Source organism: Aegilops tauschii, chromosome 3 (assembly GCF_002575655.3).
Source record: "Aegilops tauschii subsp. strangulata cultivar AL8/78 chromosome 3, Aet v6.0, whole genome shotgun sequence".
In the NCBI taxonomy this organism is placed as follows: domain Eukaryota; kingdom Viridiplantae; phylum Streptophyta; class Magnoliopsida; order Poales; family Poaceae; genus Aegilops; species Aegilops tauschii.
The window spans coordinates 517316723-517333648 of record NC_053037.3 but is presented as its reverse complement, the minus strand read 5'-3'; the positions used below and the strand labels follow the sequence as shown (position 1 = coordinate 517333648).

At 49.5% G+C, this 16926-nt stretch overlaps 1 protein-coding gene across 2 annotated transcripts; it reads left to right on the top strand.

The window, feature by feature from the left end:
• The first annotated feature begins 11317 nt into the window (after positions 1-11317).
• On the top strand, positions 11318-15122 carry LOC109771524 (protein IQ-DOMAIN 13). 2 transcript variants are annotated; one of them, XM_020330217.4, is made up of 5 exons: positions 11318-11531; positions 11817-11922; positions 12312-13145; positions 13247-13366; positions 14128-15122. In XM_020330217.4, the coding sequence occupies exons 2-5, from the start codon at positions 11845-11847 to the stop codon at positions 14962-14964; spliced, it is 1869 nt and encodes a 622-aa protein (XP_020185806.1). In that variant the 5' UTR covers positions 11318-11531; positions 11817-11844; the 3' UTR covers positions 14965-15122. The 2 variants fall into 2 exon arrangements, with proteins under 2 accessions (XP_020185806.1, XP_020185813.1); XM_020330224.4 differs by having other exon boundaries at positions 11435-11531; positions 12268-13145.
• The last annotated feature ends 1804 nt before the right edge of the window (positions 15123-16926 follow it).

Here is a 16926-nt window from a genome sequence, read left to right as displayed (position 1 = left end):
CTCGCGTTCCACGGCGGCGTGCTGGTTCTCCGACGAGACGCACTCCGTCTCGTCCTGATTGACGGGAGCGGGGTCACGGTTGACGCCCGGTTTCTCCGTGTGGGGGGACACATCGACATCGACGAAATCGTCTCGCTGCCGTGCCACTTCGCGAAGATTCGGGACCGATTACCGGCGACGTGGTCGTCTCCAGCGGGCGTGACGTATGGCCCGACACGAGGCCCGGTGCACGGAAGACGTGCGGGGCACCAGGCGTGCGGGGCGGATCGTGTTGGGGCGGCCCCGAGCCCCACCCACCGCCCACCAATGGCGGATGGATGTGTGGGTCCAACCCCATGGCCGCCTAACCGCCATGAGGGACCTAACCCTGATCCTGGCGTGGTGCCTTCTAGAGCGAGGGAGGCGGGGAGAGCCGCACCATTTCCCCCACCTACCACCACTACGCGTGCGCGAGACACACATCTCGCACATCTCTTCGAGCACCCGTGGGAGCGTGCTAGGGTTTGCCCTCCCAATCTCCCCTCCCGTGATTCCTTCGGCTGGTGGCGCGGCAAGGCCGGCGGCGACGACCGCTCCTTCGCCCAGGTAGCTGCGGCGAAGCAGGCGGGGGTGACGCCACGCGCTGCGATGGGGGATCGTGGCGGAGGGAGATCTGGAGGATGGCGAGCGGAGGGCGCGACAACACGGCGCGGGGAGGATTCAGCGGAGGGCGCAAGGCCTCGCTGCCAAACCAGACTCGCCACATGGTCTGGCAGCGGCCAGATCCACCACCGCCGGCGACGGGCGACGCGAGATCTGGTGTAGGCGAAGTCGGGGACAGATGGGAAGCCGCCGTGCGAGCCATGAGCGGTGCGGCCAAGGAATCGACGACAAGCACCAAGGAGCCGCCTCTACCTCCACCTTCTGGGCAAGCGACGACCAAAAGCTCCACCGAGCTCTGCATCAACTGCTCTCTCCCAGGTCATTTCGCTCCTCGCTGCCCTACTATCCGTTGCGAGAAATGCAACAAATTAGGTCATATGGCTCAACTATGTCAGAGGCCTTGGGAGTGTGTTCCATTCATGTGCGGCTTTCAGTCGCCTGGCCAGGGGTTTTTCTATATTCCTGATATGTGTGCTGCTAAGCAGAGTGTAGAAAAAACTAACAACGTGGTGATTACTATTGTGGAGGGGTGTGCTACTGTGAAAGAGATTGAGCAGGAATTCAATGCCATCTTTGCAAAAAAAACCTGGTAAAAAGAAATGGCGTTGTACGGCCCGTTCCATTGGCCCTGCCCAGTTTGTGATGCGATTTCCTAATGCTAGTGAAGTTGATAGAGCATGTCGTTATGGGAAACGCATGCCTCTGAAGGAGGGGACTATTGTGGTTTGTATTACTCCTTGGACTGCTTCGATAGGAGCTAAAGGAATCATGGAGAAAGCCTGGGTTCGTAACATTCCTATAGAAAAGAGATGCACTGAACATGTGGCATATGTTGGGGGCTTGGTTGGGATAACATTAGAAGTTGATGAAGCTACTATTCATAAGCCTGAATATGCTAGAATCCTTCTTGGATGCAGAGAAGTTGAGAAAATTCCCCCCTCAGCTGAAGGGATGCTGGGGAACAATACTATGACTTTTTTTATGAAGTGGAAAAAGTTGTGACAGTAGGGTTTGATAAAAGCCAGTCTTCCATTGCTGTTGATAGTAGTGCATCTCCTTCCTTCCCCAAGAAAGCGAGGATGGAATCATATCCTGCTTCTTCTACTGGGCAAGGGGAGACAAGTGCATCCATGGCCGGCACTTTCTCATCACAGAAGTATGACAAAGGGATGCAGCGGTTGACTACAGTTGCTGAAAGTGAAGAGGAAGAGGAAAGTGATGAAGGTAATCATACGAAGCTGCTGATTGAAACCATGGCCAGAGAACATGCTGCTGGAAAAGTGTCTTATTGTGGTCCGCAAACTGGTAATACATCATATGGAACAGTCTCTGAGGAGCTGGAGGTGGATGAGATGTCTGGATCTCCCACAAATGATGTTAATATACATAAAGGTGCTTGGGGGTTTATCACTCCTATTCCACCCTCACCTCTGTATCTCTGTCAGGATGAAAACACTCATGGAAACACATTTCCTCCTTTGTTAGATTATGTGGTCTGGCCTTCATTACCTCATATTGTGCCACTGGAGGAGGGGTCCATGGAAGGGGGAGATAACTGTAGTGCCTATACAGTTGAGTCTCCATCTGGATCGCCAATTCATGATAATGGGATCCGCAAGGAATTTGCTCCGCGCAGGCAGATGCAGAAGCTGGAAAAAGTGGGAGATGTGGCTACCAACAGGATGAGGAAACGTGACTCGGAAGGTATGAAAATGCCCAACTCAAAAAATCAGTTTTCTGCTTTGTCTGATACTGCCATTATATTACGGGCTTCTTTGATGGGAGTGCAAATTCCGGATGATGATTTTGCTACTGTAGATATCTTGCGCGAATTAGAACTATCTAGAAATTTGTTGCATGATAAAAATAAGGATGCTAATCTCCCTAAAATAACCATCAATGATGGGTTAGGTAATGATGTGCCTCTTTCCTTAACTTGGGACGATGATAATATGGGTGATGAGGACTCTTTTATCCTTGTCCAGTCTAAGCAAAAGAAAAAAAAAGAACCAACGCAAGAATCGGTGATGGTGTTATCTCCTAATAAGTCTGTTAGACCTACGACAAGAAGTCAAAAGAATAAAGGAGTGGGTAGGGCTGCTATGGATCCTGGCAGACCTACCAGAGTAAGGGATAAGCCCGAAAGATATAAATGAAAGGCATCTTTTGGAATTGTAGGGGGGCAGGTAAAAAGGGCATGTCTACCTGTCTCACTGACATGATAAATGCTAATGAGTTGGGTTTTATTGGTCTACAAGAGACTATGAAAGAAACCTATAAACCTTCCTTTTTTAGGAAGATTGACCCGAACCAAAAGTTTCATTGGGAATGGGCTCCTTCTCGGGGGAAATCAGGTGGTATTCTTTGTGGGCTTAGTAAAGACAATTTCGATATCCTTATGACTAAACATGGTAAATATGTCCTACAGCTAGATTTGTTCGATAAGAACAAAAGCTGTAGTTGGGTCTTGATAATTGTATATGGTGTTGCCCACGATGAGCAGAAACCTGAATTCATTGTTGAACTATCTGCTATGTGTCATAATACTAGCAAGCCATATCTGGTTGGGGGGATTTTAACATCATCCGTCATAGTGGGGAGAAGAATAAAAAAACACCTATGTCTGACTTCTCTGATGTGTTTAATTCTGCCATTCACCTACTTGGGTTGAGAGAGATCTGTATGACAGGTGGCTGTTATACTTGGTCCAATAAACAGGACAACCCAACTCTAGAAAAACTAGATAGGGTTCTTATGTCCCCTGATTGGGAGGATTTATATCCTCTTGCCTCTGTTCATAAGCTGGTCAAAGAGCTATCAGACCACAACCCCTTGTTGTTAGACAGTGGGAGGGCTTCTTCTAGAGCACCAGGTAACAGGTGCTTCAAATTTGATAATGCATGGCTTAACAATCCAGAGTTCCTCCCTCTGGTATCTGAGATTTGGTCAAGGCCGGTGTACACTATCAACCCCATTGACTCCTTGAACATTAAGCTGAAGAGGTTTAAGAAATTCTTTAAAGGATGGGGTTCTAACCTTTTTGGTCACAACAAAATCAGAAAAAGACTCATCAAGCTCGAGCTTCAGGAGCTTGAAAAGCTGGAAGAGACTGATGGGCTATGTGGGGAAGCTTATACTAGGAAGCTGGAGATTCTAGTAGAGCTCAATGACATGTATGTTGCAGAAGAGCTTCATTGGCACCAGTTTTCTAACGAGGGGTGGTTATTGAAAGGAGACAATAACACTGATTTTTTTTCATAAAGTAGCTAACGGGCGACGTTGGAAAAACTCCATGATTTCTCTAGAATGTGGGTCTGTAACTATAGAAGGTACCAAAAACCTACTTGCCCATGCTACTGACTATTACAAAGCCCTATTTGGACCGGCCCCTGGCAATCTTTGCCAGATTGATGCAACAGTATGGTCTCAGGATGAGAAAATTACTCCTAATGACAATGATGACTTGACTCGACCCTTTTCTCTTGATGAGATCAAAAAGACTTTGTTTGACATGAAATCTAATCGTGCCCCTGGGCCAGACGATATCCCTGTTGAATTCTATCAACATTGCTGGGAGGTGGTAGCTCAAGATCTATTGCACCTGTTTGAGTGGTTTCATGAAGGCAAGTTGGATGTGCAACGATTAAACTACGGCATCATAACTCTGTTGCCTAAGTTGACAGATGCTAATAGAATCCAGCAATATAGGCCCATTTGCTTGTTACGTTGCCCCTACAAATTACTTACCAAAGCCATGGATATTAGGGCCAGCAAATACGCTCATAAGCTGTTTAGTATTCAACAAAATGCTTTCATTAAAGGGAGGCATATTGTTGATGGCATCCTATCTTTACATGAAATTTTGCATTATACTCATATTAAAAAGCGAGTGGGGGTAATTCTTAAACTTGATTTCGAGAAAGCTTATGACAAAGTCAATTGGGACTTTTTACTCGATTGCCATGTGAAACGAGGGTTTAACTCTAAGTGGTGCGGGTGGGTCTCTCAAATTCTTAGAAACGGCACGGTAAGTGTCAAGATCAATGATGAGGTAGGACCATACATCCAAAGTGCTAAGGGGGTGAGGAAGGGTGATCCTCACTCCCCTTTCCTATTCAATCTTGCTGCTGACTGCCTGACCAAAATGGTGCTTGCGGCCCAAAAAAACGATCTTATCAAAGGGTTAGCTGCTGATCTTATTGAGGATGGGGTTTGCATCCTGCAATATGCTGATGATACGGTGCTTTGTTTCGAACATGATATAGACAAAGCCATCAACGTCAAACTTTTGCTCTATCTTTTTGAGATTATGTCAGGATTAAAAATCAATTTTGAGAAGAGTGAGATCTTTAGTATTGGAGGTGACAATGATATTGATCTAGCTTATGCTGACATGTTTGGATGCCAAGTGGGCTCCTTACCTATGAAATATCTTGGAGTCCCAATTACATACTCCACTCTCAAGAATGCGGATTTAGACTTCCTTGATGGAAAAATGGTCAAAAAGCTTGATGCCTGGGTCGCCTATGCGGCTTCCTTCGGGGCCAGGCTCACTTTGTTGGGTTCCAGCCTAGATGGGATTCTCTCATACCACATGTCGATGTTCCTCTTCAATAAAACATTTATTGAGAGGATGGATAAACACCGTAGACGTTTCTTTTGGAGGAAGAAAAACAAGAAACATGGATACCATATGGTTAAGTGGACAAGAATATGTCGTTCTAAGAAGATTGGGGGTCTGGGTATCAAAGATCTTCATAAGCAGAATATTGCCCTACTCGTTAAATGGTGGTGGAAACTAGAAACGAGTGATGGGTTATGGCAGCGTATAGTAAGGGCTAGATATTTCAAAAATAAGACTGTAGCTAATATTCGGAGTCGTTTCTCTGATTCTCCTTGCTGGAAGGCTATCATGAAAGTCAAAGAGTCGTATATGGCTGGCCGAAAAATCATTATCGAAAGTGGAAACCTGACTAGAATCTGGTACGATCCTTGGGTTGAGAATATCACATTGAAAGATCATTTCCCTGATCTGTTTAGTATCTGTCAAGACCAGGAGTGCACTGTTGCATCCTGGGTTGCGAATAACTATGAACTAGGCTTTAGACGCAGACTGGTTGGCATGTTGGGTGAGCAGTGGGCTTGGATTGTAATGGAAGCAAAAAAGTTGTTGCTGAATGATTCTCCAGATAAATTGCATGGGCTCTTAGTAGTAAAGGCATATTTACTACTAAATCTATCTATGAATGGTTGGAAAGAAACTTATCAGGCCCCAACTATAAAATGGTGTGGAAAGCACCTATTCCGTTGAAAATTAAAATCTTCTTATGGTAACTGTTTCAGAATGCCGTGCTGACTCGGGATAATATGCGTATTAGGAATTGGCCTGGCAATCATGTGTGTTCTTTTTGTACGGATATAGAAACAGCAAATCACTTATTCTTTACTTGCCCACTTGCTCGTTCAGTTTGGGGGGTGCTGGGTGTGACGGCTGGGACTTCTCACTGTCCTCGATCACTTTGGCAAAGTTTCGCTTGGCTCTATAAGTTTTTCCCAGGAGGGAAGCGCTTTTATATGATGATCATTGCTGCCATATGTTGGGGGATCTGGAATCTCCGCAATGAAGTTACATTTGAAAAATATGTTGCTCGTACCAGTCTGGAGGTTGTCTTCACTGCCTGCTCGTTTATGCTATATTGGGCAGGTTTGCTTAAGGAGGAAGAGAAGGTGAAGTTCCAAGCTGGAGTGAAGAGGTTAGCACACGCGGCTGTTGCGCTGGCGGACAGGTCCTTCCCGCGTGGCAGACTTCTCTTGGGAGACAGAGATGGGATCGGCGCTTGGATCTTTCCTTTTGCATTCTGTTGTCCACTGGGGTTTAATGCCCGCTGGCAATTGTGCTTCTTGGTAGTGGTTCGCCTAGTTGTAGAGGCTTATTGACAGTTTCACCCTGGGAACTCCCTGGGTGTTTTTTGGTTGGGCAGTGGTATGTAAGTGTCATCAGGTTTTCGCCCCATGGCGGATGGTCCGTTTCAGGATCGTCCTGCGGTGGGTTTCCTGATGATGCGCCAACCCGCTCTCCCCTTTCAGTCTCATTTTGCTTGCGGTTAGTCCTATCTTTCAGTCTAGTTATCTTTAGCAAGTGGATGCTCGATACATAATTTAAAAAACAGACTGATGTATTTCCGTTGATTGCAAAATTAATGGAAAGGGGTTGTGAGCCCGGTTGGAAAAAAAGAGATGCGAGATGAATACCTGCTTGAAGCTGGGTGCCGGAGAGGATGCGGCGACAGGCGGCACGGCCATCACGAGGAGGAGGCAGCAACAGGCGTCGTGAGGAGGGACGAGCGCTCCACGCGGCAGCGTTGACAGGAGGGTCGAGCTGGGCGGCGCGGTGACGTCGTGAGGAGGGACGAGCTGAGGGTGTCGAGGGGACTTGAAGGGGCGGCGCGTTAATTTCTTCTCCGGCGCGGCGAGGGAGCGGGTGGAGCACGGCAGGGTTTGGACGGCGCCTCCTCCACTCTGCTTTGGGTGAGAAATTTGACAAAATGACAGAAATCGATATTTCCGCGGACACTATTCTCTTCTCTTTTTTTTTGAAGTCCCCGGACACTATTCTCGGGTCTGCACGCAACCATCATATTCTTTGGGTTTTCTCTTGCCCTTACATTTCTTTGGATAAAGTGACACAAATCGATATTCCTCTATGTTTGTAGCATCTTCAACACATATAATGTACTCCTCCATTCCTAAATATAAATCATTTTAGAGATTTCAATACATGAAAATGCACAGGAGCACCTGGGTGCTCCACCCCACTATATGAATATCAAATTCAAAAAATACAAGAAAAATTCAAAAAAAAATATGGGATCTTGGGATATCAAACTTAGGTGCCCAATATACTCCCGTGTAAAGTTTTGTGAAAAAAAACCACAAAATGTATCCGTGTCGAAGAAAATACAGTCTGACTTATGATCCAAATAAACAGTTTTTTTTGTACATAGGACTTCTTTGTCTTTTTACCGAGTACCACGAATGTCATTTTTTTGCGGAAATTTGCACGGAAGTACATTGGGCATCCAAGTTCGATATCCCCAAATCCTAGATTTTTCTTTCAATTTTCTCAGTATTTTTTCGAATTTAATGTTCATATAGGGCGACGGAGCACCCGGGAGCCAAAGCCAAAAATCCGCGTCTTTTCAATACATGACTACATACGGATATATATAGACATAGTTTAAAGTGCAGATTCACTCATTTTGCTTCGTATATATCCATATTAAAATCACTAAAAGGATTTATAGTTAGGAACGGAGGGAGTATAACCGGACAACTGCCAAAAAATCAACATGCATTTTTTGGGATTGGGCTCTTTCATAAACTGATTTAAAGATCAGTTAGGGCATTTGGATCTGAAATCGATGCTTCGGCAAATGCATTATGTCTGTCTTGTGCAGCAATATTTTTAGCAGCATTAACTTTGTTGTGCCGCAAATATACAACACATGTGTGGATACCGCAAAACAAATACGCAGCCGCGCACACGCCAACCGCCACGCTGAACACTCCTCCCGCGGCAGCCCGCCTCACTACTAGACCACTGCCGGCTCGATTTTAGCCATGACGCGACATCGCCGCCAGCCCCCCTGACTTAGCTACTTGACCTCACTGCTCCAGACAGTCGCGACAGCCCCACCGCCGCACCGATTTGGGCTGAGTTTCAGCCAGTCTCGTCCCTCCGCCGCCCATAATGGTTATCGCAGCCCCTCAGCTAGCCGTATACGTGGACTAGTGACAAGCCGCAGCACCGCTGCTGACCATGCAGCCGCTGTGACTGAGCCGAGCTGCTGCCTCTTCAGAAGGCATTAACGGCGCGACATTGCCGTTTATTGCCGCAAGCTCGACCTCTTCAATGGGGCGACCACCTCAGTTCCGATGAGGAGCATGCTGGTTTCCTCCCCCTCGCACACTAGGTGTTCAAGGAATTGCCTAGAAGGTAAAGAAACTTCGCTTCTTGCTTTTTTTATTGTCGTCAAAGAGTAGATTGTAATGGAAATTATTATAATGTAGATGAGTGCATTTCAATCCTCTCTATGGGATGATTCCTCGTCCGAAGACGAATACGAATATGACATGAATAAAGAGGACATTTCTTTCATCTTAATGATGCACAAGATCAAGAGGTTGAAGCATGGTGGTTATGTGTTCGGCCGTGAGGTGATTCGGAGGATGAGGCAAGATGGTCACAATAGATTGATGCTCAACTATTTTGGTCCAAATCTGATGTATGGAGAGCCATACTTTCGACGTCAATTTAGGATGTCTACGGTTTTGTTCCTTCGTGAAGCAATATGATCGGTTCTTCGTGCAAAAAATTGCGTTGGACATCTTGGACATAGCACTATCTAGAAGGTGACTGCCGCATTGCACATGATGACATATGGTGTTTCAACATATTTCATTGATGATCACTTGGCAATGAGACAGAATAATTTAATCTTTGTTTGTCAAGTAATTTGCAAAGGCGATGGTTGAAGTGTTCGAGCCATAGTATTTGAGAGCACCCAATGCTCAGGACACTCAGACTTTTGGAGATGAACCAATCCCGTAGATCTTCATGTATGCTTGACCCCATTGATTGCACAGGCCAGCGAAGTCGTTGGCATTTCCCAAGAGGCGCGACAATGGTTAATAAGACACCGTAAAGCAATATCTTATATAATCACACAACAAGTTTTGGCATTTAATAATCGATCTCAATTACCTCTAACTTGGTTCCTCTCGACAACTGTTTCCGCAAGCACTATTGGGTGTATTAAATTAAATATGGGTGTGCCTAGGTCTCAGTCAACCGAGACTTAACCAAGTCTCAGTCAAGTGGCACAGCATATTAATAAGAAAAGGAAAAAGTTAAAAAGAAAATTTTCATGGATTTCCATGCAAGATCTTATGAATATAGCATTGAGCGAGACTTGGTTAAGTCTCAGTCGACTAAGATTTAGCAATCCCGATTAAGTATTATGTGTCGAGTATCTCTAATACCAGCTTCTTCAAACAAGCTTTTTCTCGACACCAAAGTCTTTCAAAGCGACTAAAAACAGCGGAAAATCAAGGCTTTGAGAAACAACAGAAATACGATCAACACTCACCTAATTGCTTAAACTCTGCTTCAACGATCTGGAACGGGAAGCAAATAAGTCGTGCCGTCTTGGTCAGAAAAAAGCAAAAAAAGAAACTGCATAATGTTAACCGAAGAACCGCATTATGATCAATACTCACCTAATTGCTTTGCTTAAAAGGGATTTTGCTTCAAGTAAAACACACACGCATATTTTGCATCTTGGCACGTTTGGTTATGCTTAAAAGTAGGCTTGGCACCTAAGGATGGTCACACTTGGGGCATATATCTCACACCGGATTACACAACTGGCTCTTCTTTCCACTAGCACCACAATAATTTCAGAAGCAAGCATAAAGGTGGCAAGTTTAATCAAATACGAAAGCAATGCACAAGCAACAGTATTGGAGGTGATGGGTCCAATACAGGAGCAGATGGTTTGAGGATGAAGACAGAATTGACCAAGAGGGCCATGGATGTGGCCTACATGGGTTGTTAGGAGCAACTTCCAGCACTAAGCCCTGCTCCTGATTTTGATGATGGAACCAACTAGCCTACTATGCCTCTTTCTAGGGAGTTTCTAGGAGATGTTTATCTCCCATTTGGTCTCTGGACTGAAGTACCTTGCAAGCAAGAGTCCAATGCCTACTTAAGCCACTCAAACCTACACATCCCCCACTTTTACACCACCTTCGGCACAGGCGTGTGGGCCACACCAGTGTTTTTAACTCTGTAATTTAGTTGGTTTTGAGAGCTACTCAAAAAGGCTGATGAACACCATCCTGTTTTGGGCCCTTGGCTGCCTTTTCAGGAGGGCTTCTTTCCAGCAAGTGTCCCACCCACCAAGATGCTACATTCTGACGGTAAACTTGTTGCCGGAAGAAGTGCTAACCATGATCATTGTTGGAAGTGAACCATCATCACACTTGTCTAAAGAGGATTCAGCCTTAAGCAAGTGTGCATGAGCATTGAGCGATGACACGCATGCACATGAAGCTAGTTACCAAATGGCTGACAGCTGTGTTGCTCGAGCATATGATGGTCACAAATGATCAGGCTTCGGATTTAACCACCCACCAGCACGAGCATGACGGAATCATTGCCCACTGCGAAATCCCCCGGATGCTACTGACAAAACTGAATCATCAGCTTCCCCGATCGTTACCGGTCCGATCCGGCGGTCGACAGCGCATGGTAACAGATGAACAAGGACCATCAGGTGAGGGTGAGCTACCATATCTGCCCGATGGACCGGCTAATCGTGCCTGAACCCTCACTCTCACGCCAGCTAAAACCCCTCACAGACGCACAACTTCCTGTGGACTCCTCGTGTGGATATCATATTTACTGTACCGACCAACCGGGTTGCAGCCTTACAGTTAAGTTTGTGCACAGCAAGGCAAGCCATGTTGTGCCTGTGCACATCACACATGGATTCGGAGAGGTCGAAATTAAGATGCATGTATGTTTGAAGTACAGCAAAGGCAAGGCGTACCGGAGCAGTGCTCCTCCTGAAAGCCGTGCTGACAATTGGCTGCCTCCTCGTGAGGCTTACTGGTGAAGCAAGGTTGGTTGGGTGTCATCGAGTGGGGAAGTGGGCAGCTCCCCTTGGCCACCCAATCCGGTAAAGGATCTAGTATAAGACGGCCACCTCTCCCGGATGAAGAGAGAGTTGGAAGGACCGGAGAGCGGGTGCAGGTTTGCTGCCATGAGATGCTACTCTACTGAAGCATCAGCAAGGATTTCTAGCGGCAGGGGAAGCTCAAACAAGGTATGGTTGGACTGGCTGCATATATCCTTCGGTCTTATCTTGTTCTTACTAGGAAATAAGGTAGTTCTGAGGTGAAACTTGGCTACACCACCCCTGTATAGAGTAGGCATTAGATACATGATTTCCCCTTATATTTGTGTATGTATGTATTAGAAGTGCTACTTAGGAGGGTTGAAACTCTAGTGATGTCTTGAGACTCTTGACCAGAGCATGCATGGTGTCCAATCTTATTCATGTTCATTGATTGTTGTTGAGTTCTTGTTATCAATGGAATTGTTATTGCAGGGGTGTGGCTGGGAGAGATGTTAAGGAGATGGGCAAGAAGGGAAGCAGCTGGATCACTGCACTCAAGAAGGCCTTCACCACAAACCCCAAGGACAAGCCAACAAATGTGAGTACCACTACTTTAAACTCCCAAAAATGTGTTTTTCCCACTTGAAACGTGCAAAGGTTATTAGAGAAAACTAAAGGGCACGTGTGCTGGAAAAAAGAAGTTGGTTGCTCACCCAAACTCTTTGGCCTGAAGCAATCGCTGCATGCAAGCTGTATGCGCATGTAGACAGGTGCAGCAGTATCGTAGCGACAAATACACAGCCCTGTAACAAAGCCACTTTATCCTGCTCGTTGATCTGCACATGTGGTTTGTATTTTTACTGTATTATTTGCATCACATTTTCCGTTCTTTCGAACAGTTTTCTACTCGCAAGTTTTAGCAGTGGAAGAATTTTACGTGTAGGATTTTCGGGAAGATAACTGGGCGGTGAGATGTATTCATGGCAGGTGCAGCTGGTAGCGCAGTACCCGCAGCCGCCGCCGCCGCAGCCGCCGCAGCAGTACCGGGAGAGCGCGAGGGACAAGAAGCGATGGGGGTTCGGGCGGTCGCGGCAGCACGCCGACCCGGCGCCGCTGATGAGCATCCCGCTGTACCGGCAGCCGAGCAGCATCGAGAAGATCCTGGGCGACGCCGAGATGGAGCGGCAGTACTACGCCAGGCCGCCGGCGCAGTACCAGATCGCCCCCGCCAAGCCCACCACCGCCACCGTCGCCGCCACGGCGCCGACCACGCCCGCGGCGCGCGAGCGCGAGCGGGAGTGGGGGCGTGAGCGCGAGCGGGAGCGGGAGCGCGATGGCGGCGGCGACAAGCAGCAGCAGCACGCGGCGATGCTCCAGCTGCCTGCGCCGCCGTCCTCGCCGCCGCCGCTCATCCGGCGGTTCGACCACGACAGGGAGCAGCAGCAGAGGCTGCAGCGGCTGCAGCAGGGCAGGGCGGAGATGGCCGAGTGGCGGCAGCCGCAGCAGCATACCAGAACACGGGCGAGGCAGCGGGCCGTGGCGCCGGAGCAGGCCCGCGCGGCGGCCGTGGCGATCCAGGCCGCGTTCCGGGGCTACTCGGCGCGCCGGAGCTACCGGTCGCTGCGGGGCCTGATCCGGCTGCAGGCGGTGGTGCGCGGGCCCAGCGTGCGGCGGCAGACGGCGCACGCGATGCGGTGCATGCAGACGCTGGTGCGCGTGCAGGCCCAGGTGCGCGCCAGCCGCGTGGAGGCCATGGAGCGACGCAACGACCGCCACGGCGCCATGCTCCGGGACGGCCGCCGCTGGCGCTCCGGCTCGCAGGTGCGCACGCTCGCGAGTTGGTTCGTCTTTCCATTGAGTTTGAGACTAGCTCGTGCATGCACGTGACGAAGTTTTGGCCGTGCAACACGACGTCGGTGCAGGACGGCGGCATGTGGGACGACAGCCTGCTGAGCCGGGACGAGGCGGACGCGAGGACGAAGCGCAAGGCGGAGGCCGTGATGAAGCGCGAGCGAGCCCTCGCCTACTCCTACTCCCACCAGGTACGTACATACGTACGTACTCTACGTATTATCTTTCAGAAAAATTATACACACACAACACGATCGATCACGTACGTCTGACACAAGCAAAAGGGACAGGTGAATTCCTCCCGTCAGTCAAGCAGCGGGAGTAGTTACAGCAGATTAGCGAGAGGGTGACCCAACATCTCTTCCATCCATCCTCCCGACAGAGACCAGTAGGTGCAAAAAATTACTTTTCATTCTACGTAACCTAACGCACCGATCGGCCAGCTAAAAGCTAGCGAGCGAGCTACCGAGCGTCTTTTCTCCACTCAAGGTGTAGTGCCATTGTTGGAGAGTTGGAATGTGTCTTCTCTGCCCCTGTCAGGTCGGTCTCGCACGGGCTGTTTATACATTCTGTCAGTCCAACTGTAGTAGTTAGTGCATGTTCTGCATCGAGGATGCTTGGACGAATCATCTGAGAGAGACCTCTAGGTGAGTAAAACTTTTCTTCTGCTTCGATTCGATGGTGTCGACGGGCCAACCAAAATCACACTGTCAACGTTCGTTTTTCTTTGTCAGAGGTGTAGTGTCATTGTGTTGTTTATCTGAAACTAGGCGTGCTGTCGTTGTCAGTAGGTACTTGGATGGTTTAATATGCTTTCCCTGCACTTGTCAGTCTCACGATGTGTGATTAAGCCAGTTCTTTTAGAAGATAATATGTTCCTAATTTGTTTCTGGCTTATTTAGCACCCTAATTTGCTCATGTCGGTGTTCTCTTGGCACGTGGACGGATGTAGGTGATGAAGTCGACGCCGATGGCGGCCCACGCGATCCTGGCTGACCTCCAGTCGGGCCGGAACCCATGGTGGTGGTCGCCCATCGACCGCAGCAGCCACGAGCGCGAGTACCCCCGCCACGTCGAGCCAGCTGTCAGCCGGCCCAGGCCCACGCTCGCCGTCGCGCGCCGCGAGATGAGCATGAGCATGATGACGCCCATGTCCACGGCCGGGCACCGCGAGATGAACATGATGACGCCGATCTCGACGACGGCCGCGCACCGCCAGATGAACACGATGACGCCGATCTCGACGACGGCCGCGCACCGCCAGATGAGCATGGCGACGCCGATGACGACGGCCGCGAACACGCCGGCGCGGTCGGTGGTGTCGGCCTACTACAAGCAGCCCAGCAACAAGCCCGCGCGGGGCGCACGAGGAGCGGCGCCGCCGTCGAGCCACGGCGGCGGCAGCGTCCGCGACGACGAGAGCCTGACGAGCTGCCCGGCGTTCGGCGTGCCCAACTACATGACGCCGACCATGTCGGCGTCCGCCAAGGCCCGGGCGCGCGCGCACCTGCTGCAGCAGCAGCTGGACAAGGAGCGGCGCGCGGCGGAGCAGAAGCCCAGGTTCTCGTTCGGGCTCGGGCAGAGCATCGGGAGCTGGGCCAAGAGCCCGTTCTGGCGGGGCGGCGGCGGCGGCGGGGAGCAGTCGGCCGCGCCGTCGCGGGTGGGCACGCCGGCGGCGTCCACGGCGGGCGGGGGCGGCCGCCACAAGCACCGGCGGTCCGTCAGCGGGCTCAGCGTCGACTCCACCGTGTCCATGCCGGCCGGCGTCGGCCGTCGGTCGTTCAAGTAGCTCGCGCGATCTCCTTTCGATCTTCTCCATGATACTTTGGTTGGTCTCTGCCCGGTGTAACAATCTGTATCGTGTGCTTGGTTTGGTGCGTGTCTCTCTCGATCTTTGCATGTCACATTCGTTTGATGATAGCAGTGTGATTCGTTGTGCTTGGTTTACCCGCGGCTGCAGGTTTCCCTTTCGTGAGTGCGTGCCTTCGGTTTTTGAGGGGCCGGTGGCTGTGGTGTAAATGCAGTACCGCGGAGAGTTCATGGAACATAGTTTGTGTGCGTTCGTATGTGTTCCGGTTTGCGTGTCCTTGTCATAAGATCGTAAATTTGTGCCTCGAGATCGCCTGTCTCGACAAAATTTCATCAGACGTCTCACCATTCGCTTTCAGTGGGAGGAGACATTCCCGTCGACTACAAGGTGCTTACGGTGACTTTGTAAAATCTCAAGATGATATGCCGGCTCAGTCTCTGAGAGATGCTCATAAAGTCATAAGGGTAGGGTGTGCGTGTGTGTTCATAGGGTGAGTGTATGTGCGTTTATATGAGCGCTTGCGTCTGTACTGTGTTCAAAAAAAAGAAAAGGTTGTTCTTCCGAGAACAATGCCAAGCAATCAAGGCACGACAACGGCTGATGGTGAACAAGGCGCAACAATAAGGCATGAAGCGCTGGAGGGCGACACCAGGGGAGATGTGGCCGTCAGGCCCAAGAGAAGAGTCAACCGGCCGGCTCACAACTTTGGCCCTGAGTGGGCCCAGTAATGTAAACTGCTCCTTTTGTCTCATAATATAAGAGTGTTTTTAATGTCAAAAATGTTCTTATATTATGGAACGGTGAGAGTATATCTTAAATCTACGACATCGTGATTAGGACAGTCACTTCGAACGTGACAACACCCGTCAATGTCTACATGTGCTTCCTAAACAGGAACCCTACAAGATGGTGCAGCAGACGGCGGTGGGGGTGATCTAAGGGCATCATCTACTATGGAGGCAAAATCCCAACCAGTAGCGACACAATTGGCTCCACCTCATCCTCATAGTCGGGGCCAACACGGCCACCCTAGCTATCTAGGCAGATAACTTCTACTTGGTCGACTTCCAGGTGAAAGGCGGCGCCTGGTACACCTTCAAGGGCCATAATTACCTCATTCTCGTCTCAAGAGGACTCTCCTTCCAGGATGACATCATTCTTGGTTCAACCAGATTCTCCTTTAAGGATAACTTTGACGTTCTCACCGACGATAAGATGTTAGGAGACATGCAGATCCATCGCCATAAGGGCATGTACAATGGGGGCAGTTGTATAGTTCTGCCCCATGCCTGCACGTAGATAAAATTGTATGGAGCAGCTATTGGAGGCCATCAGCATCCAACGCAGGCATTAGCTCTCCAGGACCCACTGTTTCAGCTTGCCTCCATTCGGTACTCTCTCCCCTGAGTGTTCTTCCCATGCGTGACCTCATCTTTCTATTGCTTTACCCTCTAAATTTTGCTTTTGTCAATGAGGAGCCGGGGTTTTCTGCAAGATCCTGTTTCACTCTACAGGCAACTGGTTGAGCTGAGCTGGAGCATCTAAACTGACGTGGTGTACTGGAGCAGCGGTCCAAGCTGGATCGTTGGCCATGCCCTAAGGACACTATCAGGGAGGGGGCACCGCCCCCCTCCTCCCCCCCCCCCCCCCCCCCCCCCACCCAACCTTAATTTTGCTTTTGCCCCCTGACAACCTGAATTGGCTCCACCGGTGAGGACAAGGTACGTGAAGCTCTTGCAGCCATTAGTGTCTCATGCTAGTCATAGACGGTGCGTTGGTAGCGTGGGCCGGGGTTGGCCATGCCTCGGAGGAGATGATCAGGCTTTCCCTCCACTAGAAGGATGAATCGTGTGCTTTGATAAGTTTAAGTCAGAAGAAGAAGTGGGGCAAAATACCTAAGGCAAAGAAGATCAAGGACTTGAGCAAGCCCAAAATGGTGGA